The 27,276-nt window shown below is 41.8% G+C and overlaps 2 protein-coding genes across 3 annotated transcripts; both read right to left on the bottom strand.

Annotated features, from left to right (window-relative positions):
- Nucleotides 1-1,313: 1,313 nt before the first annotated feature.
- On the bottom strand, nucleotides 1,314-8,888 carry rbm15 (RNA binding motif protein 15). The gene has a single exon (XM_088368412.1). The coding sequence runs from the start codon at nucleotides 8,720-8,722 to the stop codon at nucleotides 6,149-6,151; it is 2,574 nt and encodes an 857-aa protein (XP_088224538.1). The 5' UTR covers nucleotides 8,723-8,888; the 3' UTR covers nucleotides 1,314-6,148.
- Nucleotides 8,889-11,391: 2,503 nt separating this feature from the next.
- On the bottom strand, nucleotides 11,392-17,316 carry alx3 (ALX homeobox 3). 2 transcript variants are annotated; one of them, XM_088368614.1, is made up of 5 exons: nucleotides 16,823-17,316; nucleotides 13,582-13,859; nucleotides 12,567-12,692; nucleotides 12,112-12,253; nucleotides 11,392-12,017 (listed from the first exon to the last, which is right to left on the bottom strand). In XM_088368614.1, the coding sequence occupies exons 1-5, from the start codon at nucleotides 17,139-17,141 to the stop codon at nucleotides 11,968-11,970; spliced, it is 915 nt and encodes a 304-aa protein (XP_088224740.1). In that variant the 5' UTR covers nucleotides 17,142-17,316; the 3' UTR covers nucleotides 11,392-11,967. The 2 variants fall into 2 exon arrangements, with proteins under 2 accessions (XP_088224740.1, XP_088224739.1); XM_088368613.1 differs by having other exon boundaries at nucleotides 11,392-12,253; nucleotides 16,823-17,315.
- Nucleotides 17,317-27,276: the final 9,960 nt, after the last annotated feature.

The raw sequence follows: 27,276 nt of genomic DNA, 5'->3' as shown, positions 1-27,276 counted from the left end.
ATTGTGAGGCCTGGATTAGTGCGCTTTGTCAGGAATAAGTAATTGGTAAATTTGGTCTGATTGCTATTCTGGTCTTTTCTTTGACAGAACGAACTCTCAAAATTGTTAGGTGCGCCAGTCTGTGGATTATGTAGGACGTAGCAATTTGTGTTAAGTGTTGATCGCAATTTGGAGTCAGATCAATAACTAAAATCCGTAACCTAACACCGGGTAATTTAGTATTGTTGGCTATATTGAACATTATCTGGTGCTATTCCTGTTTGTCACGACAGCACAGCGGTAAAGCTCTGCCTAGTAAACCATTCTTATTTCTTTGCGTCGAGTTCAAGGCCTGTTTGTTTGCTATTTCGGAAATACAACCGAGACGTTTCATTCAGTGTTTTTATTGAATTTGATCAGTTTTGCAATCAGGGAAGTTCCAAGTCACTTGTGACGAATCTGCAGTCGCAAAATATGAAACGGCTGAACGTGAGACGAGGAGTAAGATAACATGGGAGCAACTTGACATGTAACACCGGCTGAAATAAAACTGACACGTGACTGTTCTTGTGTGATTTCTTCTGAAAGAAATGAATCAGGACAAAGTTGAATTGAACTTGTTTTTATTGAAATTGTTGCAGACAGATTTGTAGAGTACAAGCAGGGCTATAAACCATTTCATGTTTTAACACAACAGGCGAAATGGTGCTTCCAGATGGGCAAAAAGAACTTCACCAGCGCTAACCTAAGCCTGCGCTCCCGCACCACCAGACTCGCCAACAGCTTCTTTCTCCAGGCTGTTAGGGCCCTGAACTCACTACCCCCTTCTGCGTAGCGTGCGGTACTGTTGCGCTATTTTCGGGAATGTCTGCTGTACGCGCACTTGTGCCTTTTTTTTTTTTTTTTTTTTTCTGCTCTTATTTAGTTATTGTTATTCATTGTTTATTCAGCACGCATTTGTTATACTTGTTTACTTGTTTGTCTGTTGTGAGCCATGTCTTGTCACCGTGGGATAGGGGGGAACGAAATTTCGGTTTCTTTGTGTGTCTTTGGCATGTGGAGAAATTGACAATAAAGCTGACCTTGACTTTGACTTTGACTAAACTGTAAATAATGACAAAAACAGCTAAAATAGCTGTTTGCCACCTGGAAGTAGTGAGTAAATACTTTTTGTACACACAATGGAGGGAAAAAAAAAAAAACTTACCTTGCGTACCTTTCTTAACATGAGTGAAAAGTTTACTTACAGCAGACAAGCAATGGTGGTGTGTTCAGTTGCCTGTGGACAAAGCAGCCTTCTTTCATGAGAGCCTGGCAAAGGAAACACAAACATGTGTTTTGTTTTTTCTTTTTTTTTCCCTGTAAATTTGTGGGCTGAAAGTTCACCTGGCTCGCTTTTGATTGGATGTTTGTAAATGTATGAAACTTTGTCAACTGATTGTATAGGCAATGACAAATGCTTTTGCCCAAGGAGATTTTTTTTTCTGCTCCTTTATTTATTGTGTTATTTATTCAGCACGCTTTTGTTGTACTTGTTTACTTGTTTGTCTGTTGTGAGCCATGTCTTGTCAGCGTGGGATAGGGGGGAACGAAATTTCGGTTTCTTTGTGTGTCTTTGGCATGTGGAGAAATTGACAAAGCTGACTTTGACTTTGACTTTGAGATGATAATCATTCTGCTTATGTGATAATCTGAATAAGTCATTACAAATTTTTCAGGCATCTATACTTCAGCAATTAATTTTCTGATGAGCTTTACTTGATACATTTGAAAACAGAAATCTGTATTTGCTTTGGCTACAAGAATGGTTTGTGGCGAAAGTGTCGTATTGGACTAGCAACCCTCAGCAAATTCTCCATCTTGAAGATAGAGCCTATTTTTTCAAATGTCATCATGGAGCTATATTTGTATTTTTATTAAATCAGTGTTGGCTAAGCATATTGATTTGATAGTGTGTCCGGGGATTTTTTTTTTTCTCAGTACTAGTCTGTTATTTAATGAGGGGAAAAACTAGAAGATATTTTTGATTCTGAAAGTGGGCACTGTTTATCTGCTTAGTAACAAGAATGTATTTTTTACTTTTACTTTGATCTTTTATATACAGCGCAACTATGGTTGCTGGTTGAAGTGCTGGAGAATTAAAATTGAGATCATTTGCGTTGTATCATGAGACTCTAGAATTGCTCTAACAAGACACATGAGCTTTTCAAAAGCGATTTGTATTCAAGTTAATGGTGTTGCCTGTAGTTGATCAAAATGTTGTGCTCAAGGGACAGCTCATTTGGAGATGAGATAAACAGGCCCAAGAGCGAAATCCCTACCCAGGATAAGTGTCATCTTTTTCTCTGCAGTTCATGGGGATAATCAAGTTTAGATGACTTGACAAACATCAAGATGGTTGCATTGGAGTGGCTTAGGATCACTCATCAGTGAACGTGTGCCAGACAACCAAGGCAATACTTTCAAGGTCAAAACTTGTCATTTGGATTTGAAATGTGGCTGCCAACCAATGCTGTTGACCTGAGACTAAATATGGGCAGCCTGTGCTGCCCCTGCACTTCTTGAATTAGCAACAGTTGCATGGAAGTCGTCAGGCTCGCGTCGACTCCAATTGCCTTGGTTGTCTCCTTCCCTGTGGCTCGTGGGGATTGCGATGATGTCATGCTTTTAGCTTCTAATTGCACTGAGCCCGCGGGTCAGAGTGCTTTAAAGTAGTATGTGCAAGAAATGAATCAAGAGTTTAGGTGTCTTACAGTGTTGAGCTGTGGAACATGTTAAATAAAAATTCTACCACTTGATAAACTACTCTAAATGACAATATATGTAATAGCAATTCGGAAGTTATGTTGTTGTTGTTAGTAGTATACAGGTTGAAACAAAATGTTGATTTAACTTTTTGGGTTATGACACTCCACAACTTTATAGTTCCATTGTCTGTCAGTGTAATTCTAGGGATCCAGCGGTACTATTTTAAACATTATGACAAAACATTACATATCTTCTATTTGTCTATTTAATTTTTTGTTCTTGATTTGCTGTCATTGTATGGCTGCTTTGTTATAGTCTGTTATTGCTGACTAAAACAGACCCACATTTCTCACTTAGCATTTCAGTATGAGTGGGTGTGCAATTTGGAACATTTTGTCGGTACTGTGAAATAAGATTGTGCTCATGTGTAATAACATCTATCTTAGATCAAATGACTGCTGAATTGTTTTATTGTGTGCTCAAGCAACATGTCTTTTGTTCAAAGCCCAATTCACCACATATATGGCGCATTTGTGGTTAAAGTGTCGGTCAATAAGAAATGTACTGTACACTTATCTGCCAAAAGTATTTTGGGATACTTTTTAGTCTTTGTACTCATTGGGTTTGGCTTTCTCTCTGTCTGTCATGTGTGCAAGTAGAGCAGATTGTTGAGTGTTTATTTGTTCCTCTGTGCAATAGATTGTAAAACACTAGTCTCAGAATAAGAATGAAAATAAACATTTGAAGCCAAATGAGTGCTTCTTTGCATTTCTAATGTGATTCTTGGAACTCGAGATTGGGTATGTGTGGTGGGACGTGTTACCATGACAACCACTCCACTTCATTACTTACCCCTACTGCCTTAGCTAGTGATACAGAGCTAGCAGGGCAGTGTCGTCATCCTCCTTCGTACTCACCCCGGCAGCCGAGGGAGGGAGAGACGGACGATATCAAGCTCCTCCAGATGGGCCCAATCATGACTCCTTCTTCTCTACATGCTAATACGGCTAAAATGGATTGGATGAAGTCAGGGGGGGTGCGCTTGAAGTGCTCCTCAGTGTGGATTCCTTCCCATCGGAATTGAGGCGGGTGGATCAGACGATGAAGACAAACAAGAGGATGCAGCTTGTTGCAAACAATATTTCCACGGCGGAACATCCTCCTCCCCAAGCAAAAGCAGACATAGCACCCCTGCGCGGTCAGGCCTCGGGGTCGCTATGGCAACCTGACAGGCGTCACCTGAGCGGAGTGCTTGGAGTGGACTCCTGCCCGGCGGCTTTGCGGCTCCTCTGTGCTTGCTGGAAGTAATTTACTTTGTGCAAACTCTATGCAAAACAGCGAGTGGCCTCCCTTTTTTTCTCTCGCTCTCTCAGCCCCTCTCAGAATATTTCACTTCCTGGGAAACACAACAATTTCCTGGTTTTCTTCAATGCACTTCCATCCAAGAAACTTGGAAGCTTTCTCCTTCAAATGAACAATTTATTGATGCACTTTTTTTGGGGGGCGGCCACGTCAACAGCTCGCTCTCCTTCTTCCCCCCCGTGACATGGGCACGTACAAACGTTACACTGAAGTCATCACACGGCGCAGAGCTGTGGGAGGGTGAGACCACTCTGAATGCGCCGTTGTGGTCGTCGTCGTGGAGTCCTCGTGCGTCATTACATTTCAGAGCAGTGATGATTCCACACATACAGTGGGTAGAGAAGAAAAAGTCTACACACCCCTGTTGAAATGCCGTGTGTGTGTATATGTGTGCAATTTTTTTTAAAAAGATTAATTTGTTCCTGTTTGCTACAAGACAAAACCTGGCACTTGAACATGGGTGTGTCAACTTTTGTATTTCACTGTACAAACCGGTTCAGTATGTAGGCATCAGTGTCATATTATGGATTTCTGTCAATACTGAAATGATTAAATAAAATGCCACGGCGCTACTTACTGAACTTAGTAATTGTTTTAAGGACCCTTTTGTTGTTTCAGTCAAAATGTTAACACAAAACACTTTTTTTTTTTTTTTATACCTATACTGCCCCCCTTGCCCCTTGAATTTTTGCAGCCAGTTCTAATAAACAAAACAAATGACAAACTAAAGCATGGAGTAAAAACAAGTTACTATTTGTTATTGTGAGCACAAATAACACCAAACACAGCTCTCACAAGAGCTTGTCTGCCTTTACCAAGACAATCAAATTAATAAGTGCTTGCTTTTGAAGTCACCCAGGTCAAGTTGAGCCAGGAATAGTATTGCCGTTCCTGAACGGCTCATGTACCAGGAGGATACACTGTTAACCTTTCACTGAATATAAATATTTAGAGTGCTCAATATTCAAATCACAATATTTTTACATTCAGCTTTGGAAAAGAGACAGAAAAAAATGCTCCCTTTTTTTTTTTTTTTACTTTTTCATTTTCTTCAAATAGATGCTCTGAATTACAATATTTCTATTTGGAATTAAGATATTAGTATCTAGAAATACTAAAACATACCCAAACATATTTTTACTTGAACAGAAAGAAAATCTGTCAAGTATAGAGTAATTCCACTCCTTGTCTGTTATAAAACCGAGAACTCGTGTCATCATCTTGGTAAAAGCAGACTTCCATAAACAAGTGCTCAAACTGCTTGTGGCCTCCTGGCCTGGCTGTGGTCTAACATTGAGAGTGCACACAAAAGAATATTTGTCAATAATTGAATATGAAAAAAGTTGACCCAAAAGCACCAAAAGGTCAAACATGTCACAACTTGCCCCAGTGTTGCCACCAGCCATCCTCTGTGTGTCATTACACAATTTGATAATGCTTGGAAAAAAAGAGGGGGGTGGCACTGGAGGAAAAGCAACATGACATGAATGACTTGTATTATTTGAGCAAATTTCTGTCTTAGTAAAGTATGTGCATACTTTTACATTCAGCTATTCTTCATCGGTGTACTAAAATGTCCCCTTTGCATGTGGAGCAGCAGACACAATAACATGTGCAGGTCAGGAACACTTAAACATGTGTCCACTTAACACTTGGTTCATTGGGAATGCTTTACCTCGTTTTCTACTTCATATGACACTTGTTATAGCGATGTTATTGTGTCCACTTCCTATATAGTTCCATTTCTGCTTCTCCTCCTCGGAAACATAAAGTGTAATGATTGTTTTTAAAGTAATCCAAATGGTTCTCTAGGAATATGTAACCTCTGCACATTTCCAAAAAACAAACGCCCTTTTTGTTTGCAACGGGGAAAGGACCTGCCTGTGGTTTTAGTGGATAACATGGCAACATACAACATCCAAGAACCATACTAGTGTAGCCCAAAATGCAAAACACGGCATGCAAAGGTTACTGGTATACAGGACTTGTCGTTGTTTTTTTCCTTTTCTTTTTTTTTTTTTTTTTTTTTAAACACTTTCTGATTCATTAGCCGTTTGTTTTAAGATGCACCTCGCACCACAATCATGACCAAATAGTCCTCCTCACTTTTGGCCAGAGCTTTGGCAGAGGAATCCAGAAACTGCTGGGAGAAATCACAGGGAGGGAAAGCATGGAGGACCCCCGTGGTGTCCTTATCACGGCTCCCGCCCACAGGCAGGCCAATGACGCCCGCCGCCTGCTTTTGGTTGAGGTAGGACACCAGGTTGCGGAGTGGCCGTTGGGTGGAGACAGCCGGGTCAGACGACGAATCCTCTGCAGCTCCTGGAACGGCCAGGAGTACGGCGTAGCCCCCGGGGCCGGCTGCCTTGATGCGCCGGGAGACCTCGTCGAGCTTGGGCTGGTCCAGGCGGAGGCGTTGGGTGATCTTGAGCTCGCAGACCTGCTTGCCAGTGGTCCCGTCGGCGAGCAGCTCGCTGGCGACGCTGTGGTCTCCCTGCAGCAGGTGCATGTTGGCCGGGAAGTTGCTGTTTTTCAGCAGAAGCATTCCCTGCCAGGCCAAAGTCAGCTTGGTGCCGTCCAATTTGGAGCTTCTGGAGGAACCCTCGGAGCGTTCTCTCTTTGCCGGCCCTTTACCACCGTCGCCAGATTTACGTTTACGCTCTCCAACCAGTGAAATGGCACAGCTTGACAGACCCTTGTCAGACAGGCCTTTGAGTCTCCGCTCTGTTTCGCCTCGCTCCAGGCTGCCATGGCGCTCTCTTGCGGGAGACAGTCTGTCGGCTCGCGAGGGGCGCTCTGAATCGCTGAATCGTCCCCCGTCTCTGCTGCTGCCTCCTGGGCTGCCGTCCGGAGAGGGGCGTCGGCGCCTTAGTGTCCTGTCAGAGCTGTCGGGCGAGCGATCGAGGTGGCGCCCGTCCTCCATTAGGCGCCGCTTGCGTGCAGGCTCTCGCCCGTGTAGTTCTCGCCCGTGCAGCTCTCGCCCCTGCAGCTCCCGCTCCAAAGACCAAGGTTCACGGGCCCGCCGCTCACGTTGCAAGTGCTCGAGGGGCTCAAAGGGGGCGCCCCGCACCCGCTCGCGGAGAGCCGAAGGATTTGGCCACTCGGCGCCAGAGAAGAGCTCCCTGTCTCTGAAATGAAGTGGCGGGGGAGTCCGTTCTCGAACCCTCAGAGGCTCTGGCGCACCACGGTGGACAAACGACTCGGCCACCATGTCAAAGGGGGCAATTGGGAGAGGTTGCAAGAACTGCTGCTGGTAACGATGCTCCGTGTCAGCAAAGTCCACTCGGAGTCTCCTCTCCGGGCCCCCAAGAGGGAAGCCCCGCATGTGCGTGCAGGCTGCCTGCGCTGCGTCCAGACTTTCGTACTGAATATAGGCCCAGGTGTCCCCCTTTCTGTAGTCTATAGTCCTGATGGTGCCAAAGCGATCAAATTCTCTGGCGAGGGCGGCCAAGGGCACCCAGTGTCCAAGGCCGCCCACCCACAGACGTGTGGTGGGTGTGGCTTTTCCATAGCCTATCTTGATAGGGTTGCAGCCCACTATTTTGCCAGACATGCTGAGTTTAGCACGATGAGCCATGTCCAGGTTCTCAAATTTCAAAAAGCCATACGTGCTGGTCTGGTCCCGCATGGGCCTCTTGATGTCCACCTCGGTGATGACTCCGAACCTGTCAAAAGCTCTTCTTAAATCAGCTTCAGTAATCTCTGTGTCCAGGTTGCCCAGAAACAAGGTACGATTGGCTCTTTGGTCATCCTCTGGCGATATAAAATCCTCCTCGCGGAAGGCGGCCCGCTCGGCGATGAAAGCCGGCCGGGCCCGGGCCTCGAACAGGGCGAACTCCCGGTCCCGCTCCAACTCGCGGGGAAGGGGTGGTGGTGGTGGAGGGGCCAGCCGACCCAAGGCCAGCTGCTGCAGACGATAGTCTCTGTATCCCAGGCCTGTAGGTGACAGGGGCCTCTGCAAGTGTCTGTGGCTCGGCACGGTGCCATAGAGGTCTCTCTCAATCGGCGAGCGGCTCCTCCTGCGGTTAATGTACACTGCCTCGATTTTCAGTGGCCTGTCGTAAAGCACCAGCCGGCCCCTGGCGTGCTTGGCCGCCCGGGCGTCCTCCGGCTTCCGAAAGTTGACGAAAGCGATCCGCTCGTCGTTGCTGCGGCTCAGCTTGACGCTCACGTCACCGAATTTTTTGAACTCGTGAAAAAGCCCGTCCTCGACGTCCTCGTCGCTTAGCTGGCTGCCCAGGTCGCTGATTTTCAGGGTTTTGTACTCACCCTCGGCGCTGAGAGCGGGCAGCCGCTGGTCCCCGCGCGACGTGCTCCTCGCCGCGGCCAAATCCAACGAGAGGCTCAGGCTGCCGTGGTTCTTGCTTACGGAGCCTATGACGCTGGGTGGACAGCTATGATTGCTACCGAGCCGACCGTGTCCGTCAAAGTCCCGGTCCCGTTTATCACCGAGCAGGCTCCTCCTCGTCGAGCTGCCGTCACTTTTGGCCGAGCTGTTACCATTATTATTACTCCCGCTGGACAGGGACAGCGCGCCCATTTTCTTGCTGCTCGGGTGGCATCCTCCCCGATCGCGAATGTCGTCCAAGGCCCGGGAGCGTTTTTTCAGCGGCGACCGCTCTTTACCTTTCATGTCGGTCCGCACGCGGTCGACCCTGTGGCGCCTGGGGCTTTTGTTTGCGACAATTCTGCGTGCAACCGCAGAATTTTGGCGAAACAAATTGGTGTTGTTCACTGACCCTGCGGCAAAACAACAACGGTCGCCATTTTGTCGAGTTGATTCCTGTCCCGCCCCCTGACACGCGATTGGTTAGAAAGGTGGGCGGAAGACGTGAACGCGCACGTCAATCCCCCCCAAAATTGCCTGTCTCTAATATCTCTAATCTAACTAGAAAATGAGCTATTTCTGCAGAAATTGCGTGTGAATGCCGAAATGCAAAAGATTGTACGCAAGTGGAGTGAAAAGTGAGAATAAACTGACTCGGAAAAAATGAATACAGGAACACATCATTTATTATGTGCAAATGTATTGGATTATGCCCTACGATTGGCTGGCAACGAGTACTGGGTGTACCCCGCCTGCCGCACAAAGACTGCTGGGATAGCCTCCAGTACGCCTGCACCCCTCGCGAGGATTGGACGGATGGATGGATGGATGGATGGATGAATGAATGAATGAATGAATGAATGAATGAATGAATGAATGAATGAATGAATGAATGAATGAATGAATGAATGAATGAATAAATAGTGTTAGATGGAAAAAGAAGTTGAATTGAAATATGCTACTTAAGCGTGATGAAACTCGGAGCATCGTCCATGGTGATAATAAATATTGCACAGTTGTGATTCAAACCATTAACCCCTTGGCCAATGGGCAAGCGCCCTATCACGTGAGCTCATGCCAAGATAAAAACAAGTGAGCGGAATAACAATAACATATGTGTGAATGCTTTCATAAATGAATGATTAGGGTTGCATTTCGTCAATACTTTATTCGCCTTTGAAGTGGAGCGTATATCAAACGCTTATCTGAAAAGAATTAGTCCATAAATCCAACTATTATTTATACAGCACTGCAGTGTTTGTTGCTTACCACATGGTGGCAGTGTCACCAGTCAGTCGTGGTCTCCATTCTCTGGTATTGCATTTTTAAACAGTGGATCTTGTCGACTGTAAATGCCATAAACGTTGCGGCATTTTCGCCATAGAAACAGAAAATAACATGGCAACCCTACAGAGAATTGAATGTATCCAACTTAGGCACTCTTAGTGGGTGGCAATTTAAAAAGGCCATAGGCGTAATTTAAAAAGGCCATAGGCGCCTTGACCAAAATTCAATATTAGTGAGAAAACCATGTTTAGATGAGTGGGGGTGCATAGAATATATAATCATAAAGAACATTTTTGACCTGACTCCCTCTTTAAATAATGCAAACGATGCACGGTGTACAATAGTTCCAAAGTCACTCAGTTGCATCTCCTGAAAAATCACAAGCTAATTGACATGGTATGCTATGCCCCAGGTTTTATTTAAAATTGCATAATAACTATTACAGCACTGCCAAAAAAACAAAGAAATTAACATTTATAGACAAACATTGTCAATCATGCAACATTTAAAAACATGACACAACATTACATATGTTGCCAATGAGTAACTTAGCATAAGTGGAAATTATTCTTATAATTTATTATTATTCAAGGACAGATGTTAAGTTGTATTTTCTGAGAATCCCATTTAAAAACAAATCTGACTCTGGCCACCATTTGCTGTTTCTTCAGCTTTTCTTCAAATGGCCATCTTCTCAATCCCTTATCCCCACTGACAAGTCTTATCTCCTCCACTCAATCTGGGACTTAATCAGAAGGGGCTGAGGGGCCGTGGGGGATAACTGCATTTAAGCGCTGCCGTCCCGTCCCCACTGGCTGCAATTTGAAGTGGTGTGTATGTGGAAGAGCATTTCTATTGGAAACACGTGTTAGTTTTGGTATAACTGGGGAAAGTGGCTGCTCACGAACCCTAGCAGTAACAGTGGTCTAATAAGGAAATACCTGACCACAAGTTTAGTTTTTGAAGCAGGCTAGGCAGCCGTTGTGAGAATTCAGGGCCAGCAAGGGATCAAATTGACCTACTTTTAGAAATGATACAAAATTCCTAAAATTTATTTCCAACAGTTATTACATAGCGTGTGTCTTGGCTATTTAACTTCCACCAGTGATTAAGTGTTGTGTATTTTGTCCAATTATTTTTTCCTCCTCTGTGTGTTGCCAAATGAATGTGATGATGACATCTACCAATCCAGGATGGGGGAAGGCCCCCCCCCCCCCCGTCGCCTTTACCTTTTCTTTTTTGATAAGTTAATTATAATTTCAGATTTACACAGTTTTAGTTGATGTTAATTCATCCTCTGACTGGTTGTGGTAAATCGTGTTTCCAAATGTGTACAATGAGTGAAAGAGGAGGCCGACTGTCAGACATTGCTCAGAATTAGTTTTCAAGGCGGAGTTTTCAACAAAAACTCAGCTAAAAGTGTTGTCAACTGGCTGGCTTGTTTCACCCGGAAAATAAAGATTTATTCAGCATATCGAGAGTAGCGGTAAATTTTCAGTGCAAACTACCCAAAATGATATTGTAGATATTTGGAAGAAAGTAAAGGCTTAACTGTGATGAAAACTTCGGAACCTCAAGGTACCACTGTACTGGACATGTAGAAAGAAAAAAGGTTTTGTTATTTTTGTTCCATCTATTCAACACAAGACAGCTGATGAACACAGATCAAGCTTTTATTTAGGGTCATGCAGAAATACACCACAGACATCAAACAACAAACACAACAATAATAATTAGAGGTTTCGCTACAGTGTCCTTTGGTCTCATTAATGTGATATTGGCAAAGAATTAGAAGAATGTATTAGTTCTTTTTTTTTCTTTTTCTTTAAGACCAGCCCATGCTGTGGTTTTGGCTTCATAACTTTTCAATTGAAATGTCTCCAAGCTGTCTAAGTGAAACGTAAAGAGGGGTGTGTCCTCCATGCAGTTGAGATAGCATATTTGCAGTTCACAAATTGATCTCCTTTCATTTTTTTCCCTTGGAACCTGACTGGCATTGATTCGCTGAAAACGTCCATTAGCGTGTCTTTGTGTAAAACATGCGGTGCCACTTGTTCATGGTATGCAAGCTCTCTGTGGCGGTACACAAAGAATCACTCTATGGCTCACATAATGTATTTCAAAAGCTAATCGGAGAGTAGCCAGGACTTTTGATGATTTTTTTTTGGACACATGTGGGTGGCGGGAAGTTTATAGCCAGTATGGTTGTCATGTCGGCCACGAGAGAATGCTGCCGGGCTCTTTGGTTTTCATTCGCAACGCCATCAGGCCCGTTGGTTTGTAGTCGTTCTCCGGAGCCTCCACGCCGGGGAAGCTGTGGAGGGAGTACAGTCCGTTGATGGCCGGATGGTGCGACGGATGGTGGTGGTGGTGATGGTGGTGGGTGTGGCTGGGGGACGAGGGGATACCCATTAAGCCCTGCAGGTTGCTGTGAGGGTGAGTGTAAGCACTCATGCAGGAGGAGGGTAAGGATTCGGGTCCGAGGACGCAGCTGCTCGCCGATGCGCCACCGACAACTCCTGAAGCACCTGGCCATAGATTGCCCTGCATCTTGGTATCACACACACACACACACACACGCACACGCACACGCACACGCACGCGCACGCGCACGCGCACGCGCACACAATTACATGCAATTCTCATCTTTTTGTCTTTTTGAAATATTTGAAGTGCAACAGTACTTTAAGATTTCATTTTTCTAGAAAGCAGCCAATTCGGCAAATATTTTTTGCTTTGACTTGCGAGTGCAATTGGTTACAGTTTGACATTATGGGTGTTTGAATTGAATAGGTCATTGGCAGCATCATTGTAAAATGATTGTACGACTCACCAAACATGAAACGGATGATTTGAGCCGTACCTGGTAGGTGTCATGGCGGGGGAGGAGGGAAATATCGTAGCTAGTGGTAAAGTGGTTGCGGACGTCCTGGATTTTCCCGTAGCGTTCCCGCTTCCTCCACTTGGCTCTACGGTTTTGAAACCAAACCTAGATGAACAATCAATATGATGCATATTAGCACACATCTAGTACACAGGACAGCTGCAATACAAGTCTTATCCATTTTACTACTCCACTTGTACCAGTTACCAGCCGTGACCAAACGCAACAGAGATCCAAAATCAAATTTAAGCCAAATGCGGGACTGTGTGAAAAGAACAGACCAAACAATGTGCCATTACTTTGTGCATGTCAATGTTGCATGTGGTTTGCCTATTTCCTGTGTGCTTGGGCTGGCCAATTACCATTTTGAAGCAATTATTCAATTATTGCATTTATCAGGATAATTTTCTTTTTAAAGTGGTTCAAAGCGTGTCTCTGCTGACTTGCAGTTCTGACACAATACGGCTACGAACAGAAGAGAGCAAGCTGACAAAATCTCAATCGGTGCTGACAAATCAGCGACTTTTCCCACCATGATAACTAATTTCAAAAATGTGACCAGTGGCTTTCATTCCTGCAAAGAACCAACAGCATGAATTCCACATTCCACATGTCCCACATGTTCTCTGCACGCCAAGAAAGAATCCCGGTGGAGGCAAATCACCACCAAAGACAAGATGCTCATTTATATGTTGCAAAGGAGTCATTTATCCATGTTGGGAAATTTGGACCTGAGGTACTGGCTTGCTTGGCAGAGAGAAGATGGTGAGAAAGCTGGATTTCTTAAGGAGTGTGTTTGCACACATTCTGCCTAAAAATACTAAATACTAAAAGATCGCTTATCTAGACATTTTCTATAACACATAAAATAATCTGTGGAATTTGAATTCTGGAAAGAAAATCATTGGATCAAATCCTAGAAAAAAAAGTCCTTGGCTTTGTTGGCTATAGAAAACAGGTTAGTTTAGTTTGCCCTCTTAAAAACAGCACACACCTGTACTCGGGCCTCTGTGAGCTCAGTCCTCAGAGCCAGCTGTTCGCGAGCGTAGACGTCTGGGTAGTGCGTCTTCTGGAAGACCTTCTCTAGTTCCTCCAGCTGGAATGTGCTGAATGTGGTGCGATTGCGTCGCTTCTTGTTCTTGCCCGACAGGTCGATGGAGTCGGCAATGGAGTTGCCACAGGGCGAGCCGCCACCCGCCTCCTTCAGTTTGCCGAAGCAGTCGACGCCCATGCCGGAGTATCCCAGGCATTTGAGAGCGCCTTTCTCGTGGTCTGAGGTGTGCAAGAAAAAAAAAGACTCATTCTCTTGTGCCAATGGCAACAGGTGTACTATCCATAGGTTATTGTAACTTGCATTTTTCTGCCCGTCGCTTTGGTCACCGGCATCAATAAATGGACAATGCTACATTTGTAATTAATAAATAATAATTTTCACACAGATGTAAACAAACTGGATAATTTCATACATCAACGTGCAGACACATCCACAGATGTTTATTTTTCATTCTCACTGTAACCTCACAATACTAAAAATAAAATGAAAACCAATTATTGCATATCAAATAGGGCTTTCCCCCCCTCACCCAAAAAGGTGGGTCTGTAACAACATTAAACTTGACTATTTTGGGGCCGCAAAATATTACCCTGCGGGCTTCAGCTGGCCCCCGGGCTGCGAGTTTGAGACCCCGATCAACAGTATATGGTGACGTATGGTGTTGTTACCTCTCCCTGCACAGGTATGATCACGGCCTGTCAATGAATCATGGGTGTCTACTTCAAATTCTTCCCAAATTTTATACTATAGAATTTCAGAGCATCTGAGAGAAACCATAACTACAATGTGGTCTGTTGTTACCATGGCCTTTCCACGCTAGCCTTTTCTAAAGTCATATTTGGCAATCCCATCCTGTGATATGGCATTGTTGTAAGTTTTGTGTTGTATTATTTCCTGACCCACTACTTGAAGCTGTTGTTCAAATTAATTTCCTAGAGCTGCAAAACAAAACCCATTGCATTTAACTGCAGGCTGTCCTCGACTCAAGCTTGTCTCTTAATTCAATTTGGTGGCAGCCTTCATTTCCAACCTTGTGTTGCGCTTCCCAACAAAAAAAATTCGCCTTCCGTTGGGTAACTTGGAGCCATGTGTTTTTCCTCAATCATTTAGCGAGGTAAGAGTATGAACAATAATTGGATAAATCTTTACTAAACTTCTAAGATCATCATGAAATGTGCATTTTTTTGACAATTGAATTGATTTATTTGGAAGCTGACCAAGTTTTTTTTTTTCTTTACAAAGTATACCCCCCCAACTCCTTTCACTACATCATTTATCATTGGACAGTTATGTCAAATAGAGGAAAAGTACAAAAGACACATGGTGAAAAAGGTCCGTTTTGGCTGCTGCATTAAACTTGAGATGCTTCTGAAAAAAAATATTGTCAAACTAGATTCACAGTTTTCTTTACGAAGCAGACAAGTGACAGCAGCATACGTGTACTAGTAAAACATTACCCCTGTAGGATCGATGAAAATTTAAAGTTTTTATCTCATGTATTTTTCTGCTTAATTATTATCTCATGCTGCTTTTGGGAAAACTATTTCAAAAAATAATTGAGAAAATAAAAGCAAATTTTTATTGTGGGTAAAGATAATAAAATAAGAGCGGTTACCAAAACAGAGAGTTGTTCACATCATATGGTCTTGAAAGTGGCAGCGTCAAGTATACGTCTCAATTTATAAATGGACAAATAGACAATGCCTTATTTTAAAACATTGTGATGATGGAGACAGTTATTTTAACTTAATGTGGGGTGGGGGGATTCATGACCTTTCTTCTGTGAATTGAATGACGCCGTTGTATATTATTGCGACCTTATCAGTACAAACACCAACAGCAAGAGTATCATTTCCCCAATACACACAAACACACACATCAGGATGAAATGTTATCAAATATTAGCATGCATTTCCATGAACTTAGAAACTTTTTTTTATTGGGTATAAATGGGATAAAATACTTCGTATCATTGTAATGCAGTATCAATGCACCACCATCAAATATGGTTATTCATGATTTTGTCATGGTCAGTTGAAAAATAAAGAATACTATCATGAGAGAAATTTGTATATATTTTTTAAATAGAATATTTATTATTTGTTTGTCTCTTTTTGGTGAGGTTGAGAAGGGATTATTGTTTATTTGTAAGATATACATTTTAGAACTGTATGGCATTAAGGAAAGTATCAAGTTTTAATATGTGTATAAATTGAAATTTTTTGGGGGGAAATTATGGGGAATCGTTTAAAATGTCATCTCAAAAGATTCAACTTGACATTTAATGAGTAAACAAAGACGAATGAAATTGCAAAATTTCCTAACTGTAAATTGAAAAATTAATTAGCATTTTTTATTTTTCTGCTTAATTTTCCTCTTAAAATATATTGGCACTGTTTCTTTTCACAATACATGAGATGAATTGTGTGCCTTTGTAAATTATGGATTAAAAGGGAGAAAAAATGCATAATCAAGTCGTTTATAATTTTTGACACATGCCCTCTTCCTCATCATATTTGCTCAATGGATTAGAGGTGAAATTATTTTGCCATTGTTTAAGTTGTTTTACAATTGTGTGTGTCCTGTTCAACTTCGAATTGAGAAATGTCTGTTCTCCTATCCAACCTTAGTTTGTGTCCAATGAGGAGACAATAAAAATGTCTCATTTTGTTCTGTTACCAATTTAGATTACTTAATTGCGTTGACTTTTGTAAAAGTTGTCCAGTTCATTCTCAGTTTGTGCTCAACTGAAACATACGAGAAAAATGCCCATCTTGTGGCCTTATTGAATTGCTTTCTCTTTTATGCATGCAAGTTGTCTTGTATGTCTTTAGTTTGTGCCTAATGAGGAAAGACGGAGAAGGGTGCCATTTAGTGTTTTTTTTTTGTTTTTGTTTTTTAACTTTTGTAACATTTATTGATTTCCGGCATGCAGGTTGTCCCGTTCCTAATAAATAAACTTTTTTTTTTTTTTTGTAATTTTTTATTATAATTTTGAATTTGACGATTGCTTCAGAATTGCAAAGTTGTGTGTGCAATTCCCGCTGTTTTTTTGGCCAGGTCACTTTTTTTTTTTTTTAAAGTGATAAATTTCAATATTTTACCTGGTTAAAAAATAGATCAAAGTTATTGCGCTAAAACTGAAGGGTAAAACGAATACGACAGAATAATGCCAACTTACTTTGGTCGTAGAAAGGGGCCTTGCCACTTATAAGGCCGGGTTTGTGCTCCTGGTTCGAACCCTCCAAGAACTTGTTACGTTTCTCCGGTGGCGAGGCGGGGGGATTCGACGAGAAGTTCCCGAAGTTGCGGTGCCGAGCGGCGGTTGCGGCGTACGCGTCCCCCACGCTGCGCATCGCAGAACCGAGGCTGTGCGCAGCTCCAATTTGGCGCAGCTCGTCGCAAGCCAGGAAGGAGCCTGGCGGCGGGGAGCTGCTCGCGCTCGGCGCCGTCGAAGTTGGCGGTGTGCGCCTGAAAGACAAACAAGGCTCTGTCTCCATCTTGCATCCAACAACTGCTCGCTCGTATGCAGGGCGAGGACGACACAGCGAGTTCGTCCTGTGTTTTTTTTCTTCCACCAAAACTTTCAGTGAGTGAGTAAGTGGGTGGGATTTAACTGATCACACACTAAAAGCCGTAAAACTGTGTGTGTGGGTGCGTGCGCGCGCGCGTGTGTGTATGATGCAATCCACCAAATATTCAATCACACGTCCCTCCAATTTAGCATTTAATTCCCACTTCAGATGACGTTATGCACGGGCACGTTGTCTCCAAAATGAGACGACTGAACATGTTTGACCGCAGGGGCGTCTTTAAAAACACGGGTCCAGTAACCGGTAAAAAAAAAAAAAAAAAAAAAATGGAGCAAAAACATAGCATCTAATTCACAAAGCACGCGTCTCGTTGCGCTGGTGGTATTTGCGCGTATTTACATGAAGTAGTTGCCGGAGAAGTTGCCCACCTCTATGCTCATTGACCGACAGCGTCTAATTTACTAAGACCAGCGCTAATAGGCACAAAGTTTTGTTTTGAGGGCACAAATAAAATTCATACATTTCCAAGACATCCTTCCATTCATCCATCAATCATCCGATCCGCTTATGCGCGCGAGTCCCACCCAACTTCTGTCGGACCTGATAATTTTGTGCCATAAAAGACTGCATTTCGGCCCGTAACAATAACAATAAAACCTTATATTACATTAGATTTGAGTATTGGAATGAGAAATAAATTAAAATAAAACCAGAACGGGGCAGATCAAAATGACAGGTTGAGTAGGCAGTTTTAAACAAGTGCGTTTTGAGTTGTGCTTTGAATTGAGTGAAAGAGTCTCTTCCGTGGTGCAAAGTCTGAATTGATACTTTGCCACGTGTGCAATCGGTGTGAATAAACATGCGCAAACGGCACTCGGCTGTCAATATCTATGGGCGTGTTTGCATTGGTTGTCAGCGCAAAATTCTTTAGGCAGCAAATTGCGAGTGCCAACGAAGAGCAATTAAACAGCGCCCGCACTTACACAAAGAAAAAAAATCACATCCCTAATTCCCAAATTTCCGTGATGAAATTCCAAACGAAGACACATTTTCACTACTCTACATGCTGCATGTCAACATTCCCAAATCAATGCAGACATTTTACACACTGACCTCCTCTTCCCACTTTCAATCCTTCATACCATTACAACATGCCCAGGGAACACGTTTTTAATCACATTGACAAAACCACATTTCCACAATAAAATACTCCAATTCAGAAATATTCAAAATATTTACCTTCTCCTTCTATTATTATTATTATTATTATTATTATTATCATCATCACCTACGTCAGATCGGCATGCTTTAAGACCCACATACTTTCCCACACACAGTTGAGATAAAACTTTCCTGAAAACAAATATATACTTTACAACAAAATTCAGAAAATGTGCTTCAAAAACCTTCAGACATTTAATTAAGACGATGAGTGATTTAACACTCCAACTTAAATAACATGTTTAAATTATATTGAATAATAGTAACAATAATAACAGTAAAAATAATTATAAATCACATGAGTTTTAATTACTTAAAGAAATGACATTTTGAAAAGATGATTGGCAAAACAAAACAAGCAAAAGAAACATTTTACAACCGGTTATATTTTCCTTAAACTATTCCTGCTCCTGCTTGATGTTTTTTGGTCCCAAAACTTGTATTCACATTCAAAATTTTATTCAAATGTTTAAAAAGGCATGTTTTAATTGTAGACCCTCATGAAAATAATAATTAGCAAAAAAAAAAAAAAAGCAATTATATTCCATTTTATTACTTTGCATCTTAAGGTTCAAGATGTTCACCATGCTCTCCACATAAAAATCCAGTTGATTTCCAAACATCATATCTGTAATCTGGACAAAGTTTGTCCAAACACGGCGCACTTACCAAGGCCTCGGCACGGTTGCTCTCGGAGACGTCTCGACATCTCACCGGATACGTGAGGCCGTATGCCGCCACTCAGCTGATGGACAAGTGTGTAAACAGGAGGTCCATTTGGGCTGAGAAGCCTGGTAAGCCCCATTTCATTCAATTTGGGAATCCATTGGTGTCCATGACAAAGATCTGCAGGCAAAAGGGCAACAAAGTGATATGGGGTTAATGAATGCCGGTTTCAAATCAGAACCTTAATGTCGGACTTCTTTGGTACACCACTTTAAAATAAAATCAACAATTTTTTGGACATTATTCAAAACCAGTTTTGCTTTGTTTTTGCCTTCTATTCTGGGATTTGCTCTATTTCGTCCCGCACCATTATAAAGCAACCCCCCTAGTCTTAGCTAACAACAAATAGCATTAAAATAGTAGCAATAAATATTTCTTTTTTTATAGATAATGTGCATAAATGTGAGTGAACATGTTCAAATAAAACTGGTTATAGTGTAAGCAATGCACATTAGCAAGATACACTTTCAAGTATGTACGTCGTGCAAACAAAAAAGAATCATCAACATGAATAAATCATCAAAATGAATGTATCGCCAAAATCTAACTTTGACTTTCTCATCATCATCTTCCAAACACGTCCAAAGCGTGACCCAGCACAGGAAATCAGTTCAGCCTGTTGAATGTCCCCCCCCCCACGCTCTGGGCACCAATGGCGTGGCTAAAGGTGACCCTGCAGCACCTCACATGCGGGGCCTTTTGGACTACATCCTTTACAAGATCGTCTGTCCGTCCAGGGGACATCCTCTTTTCAGAAACGAGGATTTGGTTACCCTTATAACAATTACTTGTAAGACAAAATACCAACGATGTTTTATCATATCGCTGTCTTACAGGTGCCAAACCCAGGCAGCCCTGGGTCACATCCGGCCAAACACATTTTATGTGGCCCATGAAAGCAAATCTTGTGATTCAACTTTGATATTTTTCATAAAATGCACCCTAAGAAATTCCACGTGCTATCTAGTCGCCGCATACAATTAAACATGAATTAATTTACATAAATCATCTCTGCAAATACTCTATATAAGTTGTTTGATTCTTTACAGCCTTAAAAATGCTGAATTTAAAACAACTCAATTTGAGTTGAAAAATGCTGGATTAAAAACAACTCAATTTGGGTTAAAAAAAAAAATTACCGACCCAGGAAGTTAAATGAGTTAATTTGGGTCGGTCCAATTTTTGACCTAAGAGTTTTGAGGGTGTACATTTTATTTAATCATGTTATCCCTGTGGAAGACTGTAAATTACAGAAATATTGGTGTTTTTTGGGGGGTTGGAACAGCATAATAATTATAATAATAATAATAATAGCATGTCTATTCATTTCAATCAGGATGAATGTTTTTCGGAATGAGTGTTTTGAGTACCACGTTAACAAATTAAACTCATAATTCAAACTCATTTGTCTCGCAGTCATGGAAGTGGTCACTACAACAGCTTCACAAAATTCTACCAAACAAGTGTGGCGTAAACATAAATCAGTAAGTTCCAAGTAGGATTGGAACAATAATGCAAAGAAATTTGTGGTTTTATAACATCAACTTTACACAGTTACTAAAACAATATGTAAACATTGGGATTGCACTGAACTTATCTTGACACTACATAAGTAGACATAGTATATTTACATAATCATTAAAGAAAATAAAGTCCAATGACCGACCAAAACAAAGCAGAGGTTGTTGAATTGCAGCCTTTGCAATTTCAAATCAACTACAATAATGTTGATTTGAATTTCATATAAATAATAATATACATATAATATAATAATAATATAAAATTATTTTGTACACTAAGAGACTGTGTTATGGAACTTCCCGATAGCCCCTATATATTTTCTCCCATGAGTTTCTCTCCGACTCCCACCACGAGCAACGATGAGTACCACCTGCCGGATAAATGCAGCTGTAAGACTGAATGAACAACATCTCTATACTTGGTACGAGCTGACCCGTGTTTGTCCGGCCATCGTGGCTCGGGGCCTTTCCTTTCACGTATACAGGGTGGCGATTCAACCTGAGGTTTGCATTAGAATAGGAGAAGGATGTCTAATTGAATTACCCGCCATGAATGCACAGAGATGATCCCATACGCAGAGCCGGGGGATTCTCTCAAGAGGCCTTCCTCACATCTTCTACGCCGTATCCAGAAGCCGCACAAGCAGCCGAGGTGCTGATTGACAGCTGCCGACCCCGGGGTTAGCCGGTCGGAGGGGGGAAGCAGGACCGACCGCTGTCCTCTGTGTCACCTCGCATGCGTGGAGTGTCACAAGGCAGGCGGGTCTGAGGGACCTGTGTTGAGGCAAAGTCAGACTCACTTAGAATTGGACCAAAATGTCATTTTCATGTTTTTCTCAAACATTAGGATGTTTGACCTTCATACAAAATTGACTAGATCTGGGGTGGACAAATTATTTAACTATCTTTTTAATGTATTGCAGTACTTCAAATTAAATTATATTCAATTAATACAAATGAAAAATACATGTAAAATGTATTATTAAGATATTTTGTTAGATTAATTACAATAAATCAAATAACTGACATTTATTGAGGAAAAAATAAAAAGATAAATTATCATGACTGAATACATGTTAAATGACTGAAGACATGTTAATTAACCAATTAAGTAAAATGAGCGCAACATATACTGCAGGACTCTTGATAATGTAAAAGCTCCGTGGGCCATACTTTTACACAACTGCCCTAAATCTTTATTATTCAATTTCAACACTTTAAGTTATATTTCTTTGCAAATCAATCTGTTAATTCACTCAACGGAAATTAATGATGAAAATAAGATGAAGCATATTCAGATGTTAAACGACAATACTTGTGCTCAAATAAGAGGCTGTTTTAAATTAAATTTATTGGACATCATTGCAGGGGCTCTGCTCAAAACGAGAGAGGTCAACAAATAAGTGAGCAAGAGTTGAACTCCTTACATCGTCTGCATGAGTGAAGTTGACCCAGCCGCAGTTGCTCTTCTTGGGCCCTAAATGCAGGTCAGCCTTGCTCCTGAATCGCATCGGGACTTTGCAAACATGAAAGTTTACAAAAACATCTCAATATATTGCGAAGGAAGATAAGAAGCGTGCCTGCACCGGAGTTCAAAACAAACAATCTTCCTCTTTGTACTGAATGGTCTGCACTTTACTTTTCATTGCACTTGTAATGACAATAAATCAGAATTGAACTGAATTAAAAACACATTCAGACCACATCAAACTGAACCGCCCACCACCACTTCGAGCTAATTTTGGTTATGGTAACCAATCGCCATCAATCACGACTTTCCAGTTTTCTGAAACTGAGCCATGATTGGTTGTGAGCTGAAAGCTGGCAACTGCGATGTCATTTATTAGCCAACACCATGTAGCAAAATGGCCGCCCCCTTCGTATGGTAGATAGAAATCCCTATTTGTCATGTTTTGCGAATGATACATATTCTGTAACTTGGTAAAGAAAATGTTGGGTTGCCTTCACCTTTAAGGGTGAATGTATACAACAAACCGATTGAGCTTATTTCGATAACTATATGAAGGTACGTACTGAAGGTAATTTTGTCACTTCCCTACATCCTATAGTGCAGTGCAGAACTTTGTCATGCTCCAATGTGATACAGCTGTACCAGCAAACCCCATGGGAGTAGATATCTGGGGTCATCCTCCCAGCGGATGCTCAAGCTCATCCTGCTACTGGTGGGTGCCCTGAGGGGCCGGGCATGCAGAGCGTGACCCCAACTCGCCTTCCAACAGCCACCCAGACTTTGGTCATCATGTTGCCCTTCAGCCACAGTGAGAATGGCTGGATCTTTTCCAGTTCATATGTCGGACATATTTGTTTTATCCGCTGTCACTACAAGTTACTTCCACACATGTGAAAGCGGTCTCCTAACTCTTTTACACATCTGTGGCATATGTCTCCATCGGGGAATAACAGAGCAGCATAAACTAGACGGAGTGCAGTTCCATCAAGAAAGAACACGCGAGAATCGCTGCTGTTTATAAAGAGGAAAAAGCAAACGACCTTGGGGCTAAAGTGGATGGATTGAAAATAAACTGTTTGGAGAGACTCTGCATATTGCGCAATAGAAAGCAGCTGCAGAAATGCGACTGCATTGTTAGTTTCCAAAACGTCTTTTGAACATATCAGTCATATACAGTGCCTCGAACATTTTACAGAGTCTGGCAGTTTTGAGGTATACGGGTCGACTTTTTGGCGCCGTCCTTCTTGGGTGGAGTTTTCATGTTCTCGGGTTTTAGAGACAGAATGCCAACTGTGATTTATATTTCAACAGGTATGTTGTTTGAAAAAAAGACGTGGTAGGATTTAAAAATTTAAATGAAGATGACTGTCGTGTTGTGTCCAATAATCATATTATAAATGCTCTCATTTGATGTAGTGAAATGTTGCATTTTTTTGTTGTGGCTGTGAGAGGTAATCCATTATTGCCCTTCATAGCAAACAGACACTTTAATTAGACCTGTCGTCAACCTTTTTGAAACTGAAAAATTGCCAAGAGCTACCAGATTAATTAATACACACATCTGAAATACCAAATTTGCTCAAATTACCTTTATTTGTAAATTATTTTTAATAAATGATGATGTTAATTATTTCTCAAATTTCATTAAAATAATCTTACAAGGTAGGAGACAGATAAACATCAATATGTAACACTTGATTTCTATAAATCTCTGAAAATGTTTTTTAAAAAAATCACTTCTCCAACATTCCTGATGAATCACAATATCTCATCACGATGAGCTATTTTAGAAAACATGCCGCTGCTGTGAGCTACTTACGTGGTCCTTGTAGGCATCCTAATTATCCACGAGCACAATGCTGGCAACCCGTTCTAGAAAGTGCATCATCATTCTTAATTACCAAAAATGACAGAAAAAAAATGTAGAATTACATTAGATTGCTTGAAGTGGGAGAAGATTTTAATTGTTGCTACAATAACTCGGGAAGGTCCTTAATATAATGCCAAATGTATTGTAACGTTTGAGGCCCAGTATTGTTAATGTGATTGTTATTTTGAAAAGTGACATTACTTACTGTAAATACTAAGATATCCATGCAGTATGCAGACAATCCACTAGTAGGCAGTAATTCATCCACCAGACAGCGTCTGCTCAGAAATTTGTTAAGAAACAAAGGCAATTAGTTTTTCTGTCAATTGATTTATTGGTTGAGGTTGTACAGGGATGAAGCTACCAGAGATACAGTAGATGCACAAATCCATTTTTAAATCCAAGCTTTCTGCCCTGGTACTGATCATTCACCTTACAAAGGTAAGGATCAATGCTGCTTTGTTAGGTGGAAGTGACCAGCGTGCCCTTAATTTGAAGACCTGACAGTGAACTCTTGAAGGCGAACCACCCCCGCCCCCACCCATAGACAGCCACCATTATGCAGCCATAGCCTGAGGACCAATCACCCCGCTTGCCCTCGCCATCTCTGCTTTTCCTTTCCTCCTTGTCTTTCACAGTCTGCCTCCTCGGAGCATCTCATGTGGGTTCTCCTCTCTCTCTCTCTCCGGGCCTTCTTATGGACTCCATGCTATGAAGCTCTCCCTGTGTCACCAGACTGATTAAAACAAATACCTAGCCTATTTGGATGGCTAATCTAATTCTGCTCTTTTTCTTCTGGCCGGCCCTGGAGCATGCAAAGTATTAGGTGTCCTGGGAGACACTGTTACATCCCCAGACTCACCCGCCCTTTCATTCCCTCCCCTCCATCTTATATTTCAAACACTCAGGACCATCACATATGGTGGACTATGAACACTCTTCTCACTTCCACACCATGAGCGATTTACTGCCCTCTAGCGGCTTATCCGCATAATGCACGTTTTTTATCGTATTGTATTTATCTGGCCGTTCAAAAAAAAATTCATTCTCCAATCAACAGCAGAAATGCGCATGTGAAGAAATGGCGACTCCCCAAGGATCTCAAGTGCAGGTGCCGTAACAACACGCACGAAAAGCATCACGGCCCTCAACGCTTGCATCACAGCAGCTGGCAGCTAACAAGCGAGGTGATAATAATCTGATTCCCGCTGACAAGACATATTGTCTAATCTATTTAGAGCCGCCTCCCCAGACTCCTCATGCACTCACATACAGTCATATGCAATGAACCCCGTCACTTATTTGTTGTTCACCACACACACATTCTTTCAGTGGAAGTTGACCCTTGGCTACTTTCTGAAAAACTCACTAACTTGTGCCGATCCACCTAATTTTGTGTACTTTCTGTAATTCCGTAGAATGCCACAAGATGTCGCCAAAATACAGCCTCCTAGTTGTAAGACAAGTTAGCGGAATAGACAGCGAGGCAGGTTGGACAAAGCACAGTGGTGAACCTTTCAAGATGATGCAAAGAAAGGTCTGTATTACTACTGGTAGTACTTAGCTGCTATTGACTAGCTGCTTAACATCAACGATATTGAGTAGATAGAGTTGTTAGTGATAAATAGTACATTTTAAAATATTTCTGTATCACTCATTTAAAAATCCAGTAACATGACTGGGAAAGCAGTATTTTTTATTTTTTTTGTGAGTTGAAGTCATGGAGTGTTCGACGCGCATGTAAGCGCTCACTTCTGGGGAACTTTTTAAAAATCAAATCATCTGTAATCCATTTGTAAGGGTAATGCGTTAAGATGAGTTTGAAATGCGATCAAGGTTTTTTTCCGTAATCATAATGAGAAGGCGAGGGCCGCTGGAGCTCAGCTGCGCACAGACACCCCTCGGGAAGTGGATCGGGTTTTAGTCCGGCGGTGCTCGTCAGCTTGTTTAATTCCTCACCTGGCAACCCGCCTTTGCCGAGGGGAGACAAGACGGCGTCAGGGGAGTAGAGAATACACAGCACTCACACAGTGATGAGAAGTAATGCAGCTCTTAAGTACAAAAGTAATTTTGCAGATATCTGTGCGTAGAGAATTTGTATTTTCTGATGATTTTGTTAATATTTTAAACAGAGATCTGTACTTTCTACTACACATGAAGCAACATGGAGGAACATGAACTATTATGACGATGATCCACCAGATCCCAAGAACTCAGTATTGACTTGCTAAAGAGAACTGCTTCATTCAAAAATTCTATGACTCATCTGGAAAAAAAAAAAACTCACAATGTGTATTATTTCAATTGGGGATTTAATTAGCTGATTTTGCATTATTTAAATGTTTTATTGTTTTGCTCCTGCCAGACCTGTGGTCAGTAGTCCTGATTTTTAAAATTACATTTGTGGGTGGTTTTTGATTGGCCGTAACATTTACTCCGCCATCTTATGTGTGGCTGGTTTATTGGTAAATTGCATCAATTGAAATGAGAAAAAAAATCTGATATAAGACAATAACCCATTCTGAGTTGATAGGTGTGAGTGTGAGAGAAGAGGGGGATTGAACAAAAAGAAGTGCATGCACATACACAGGATGAATAACCATCATATGATCTGTAGTTGCCATGGAAACTGATCCCAGCAGTCAGCCTTCTGAAACTGAGTCACATGAGAGGATTGAAGGAGACAGGAAACACACTGTGCATACTTGTTGTTGGATGACGCAGTACATTTGTGTGTGTGTGTGTGTGTGTGTGTGTGTGTGTGTGTGTGTGTGTGAGTGCGCGTGTAAAAGCAAATACACTGCAATGTCCTTGCCATTTGTTCGATAGAATCTGATGAAATCACTCTGTAAACCACAAAAAATCCAAATAAATCACATAGGAACAGCCAAGATTTAGATAGATATCAATGTGTGACAAGCAGTAAATTAGCATCTTTAAATGCTCAAAATTTGCCATTAATGCTGATAATTGCACATTCAAACTTTCACTACTATAACGACTGGGGTGATAAGTCTCATTTCAAGGAAGGATTGACATCTGATGTTTGTCATGAAGCAACACTAAGTGAGTAGCGTTGATAGACGTCTTTATTGCAATTAAGTCTCTTATCATTTTGAAGCGTTTGATATTAGATTGTTTACCTTTTACATGTATGGCAACTGATGTCACTTAAAACATTACCAGTACAGGTAATAAAGGTGCCATGATGCGGTTAAGAAAATGAATGTATGAAGGGTGGTGATAGAAATCTTTAGAATCATGATGTTTATCATTTTTGAGAAAGATGGGGTT

This window comes from Syngnathus floridae, chromosome 2 (genome assembly GCF_059516105.1).
Source record: "Syngnathus floridae isolate MCC-2025c chromosome 2, RoL_Sflo_1.0, whole genome shotgun sequence".
NCBI lineage: Eukaryota > Metazoa > Chordata > Actinopteri > Syngnathiformes > Syngnathidae > Syngnathus > Syngnathus floridae.
Note: the sequence above shows the minus strand (reverse complement) of the source record. Positions and strands in the feature narration are given on the sequence as shown.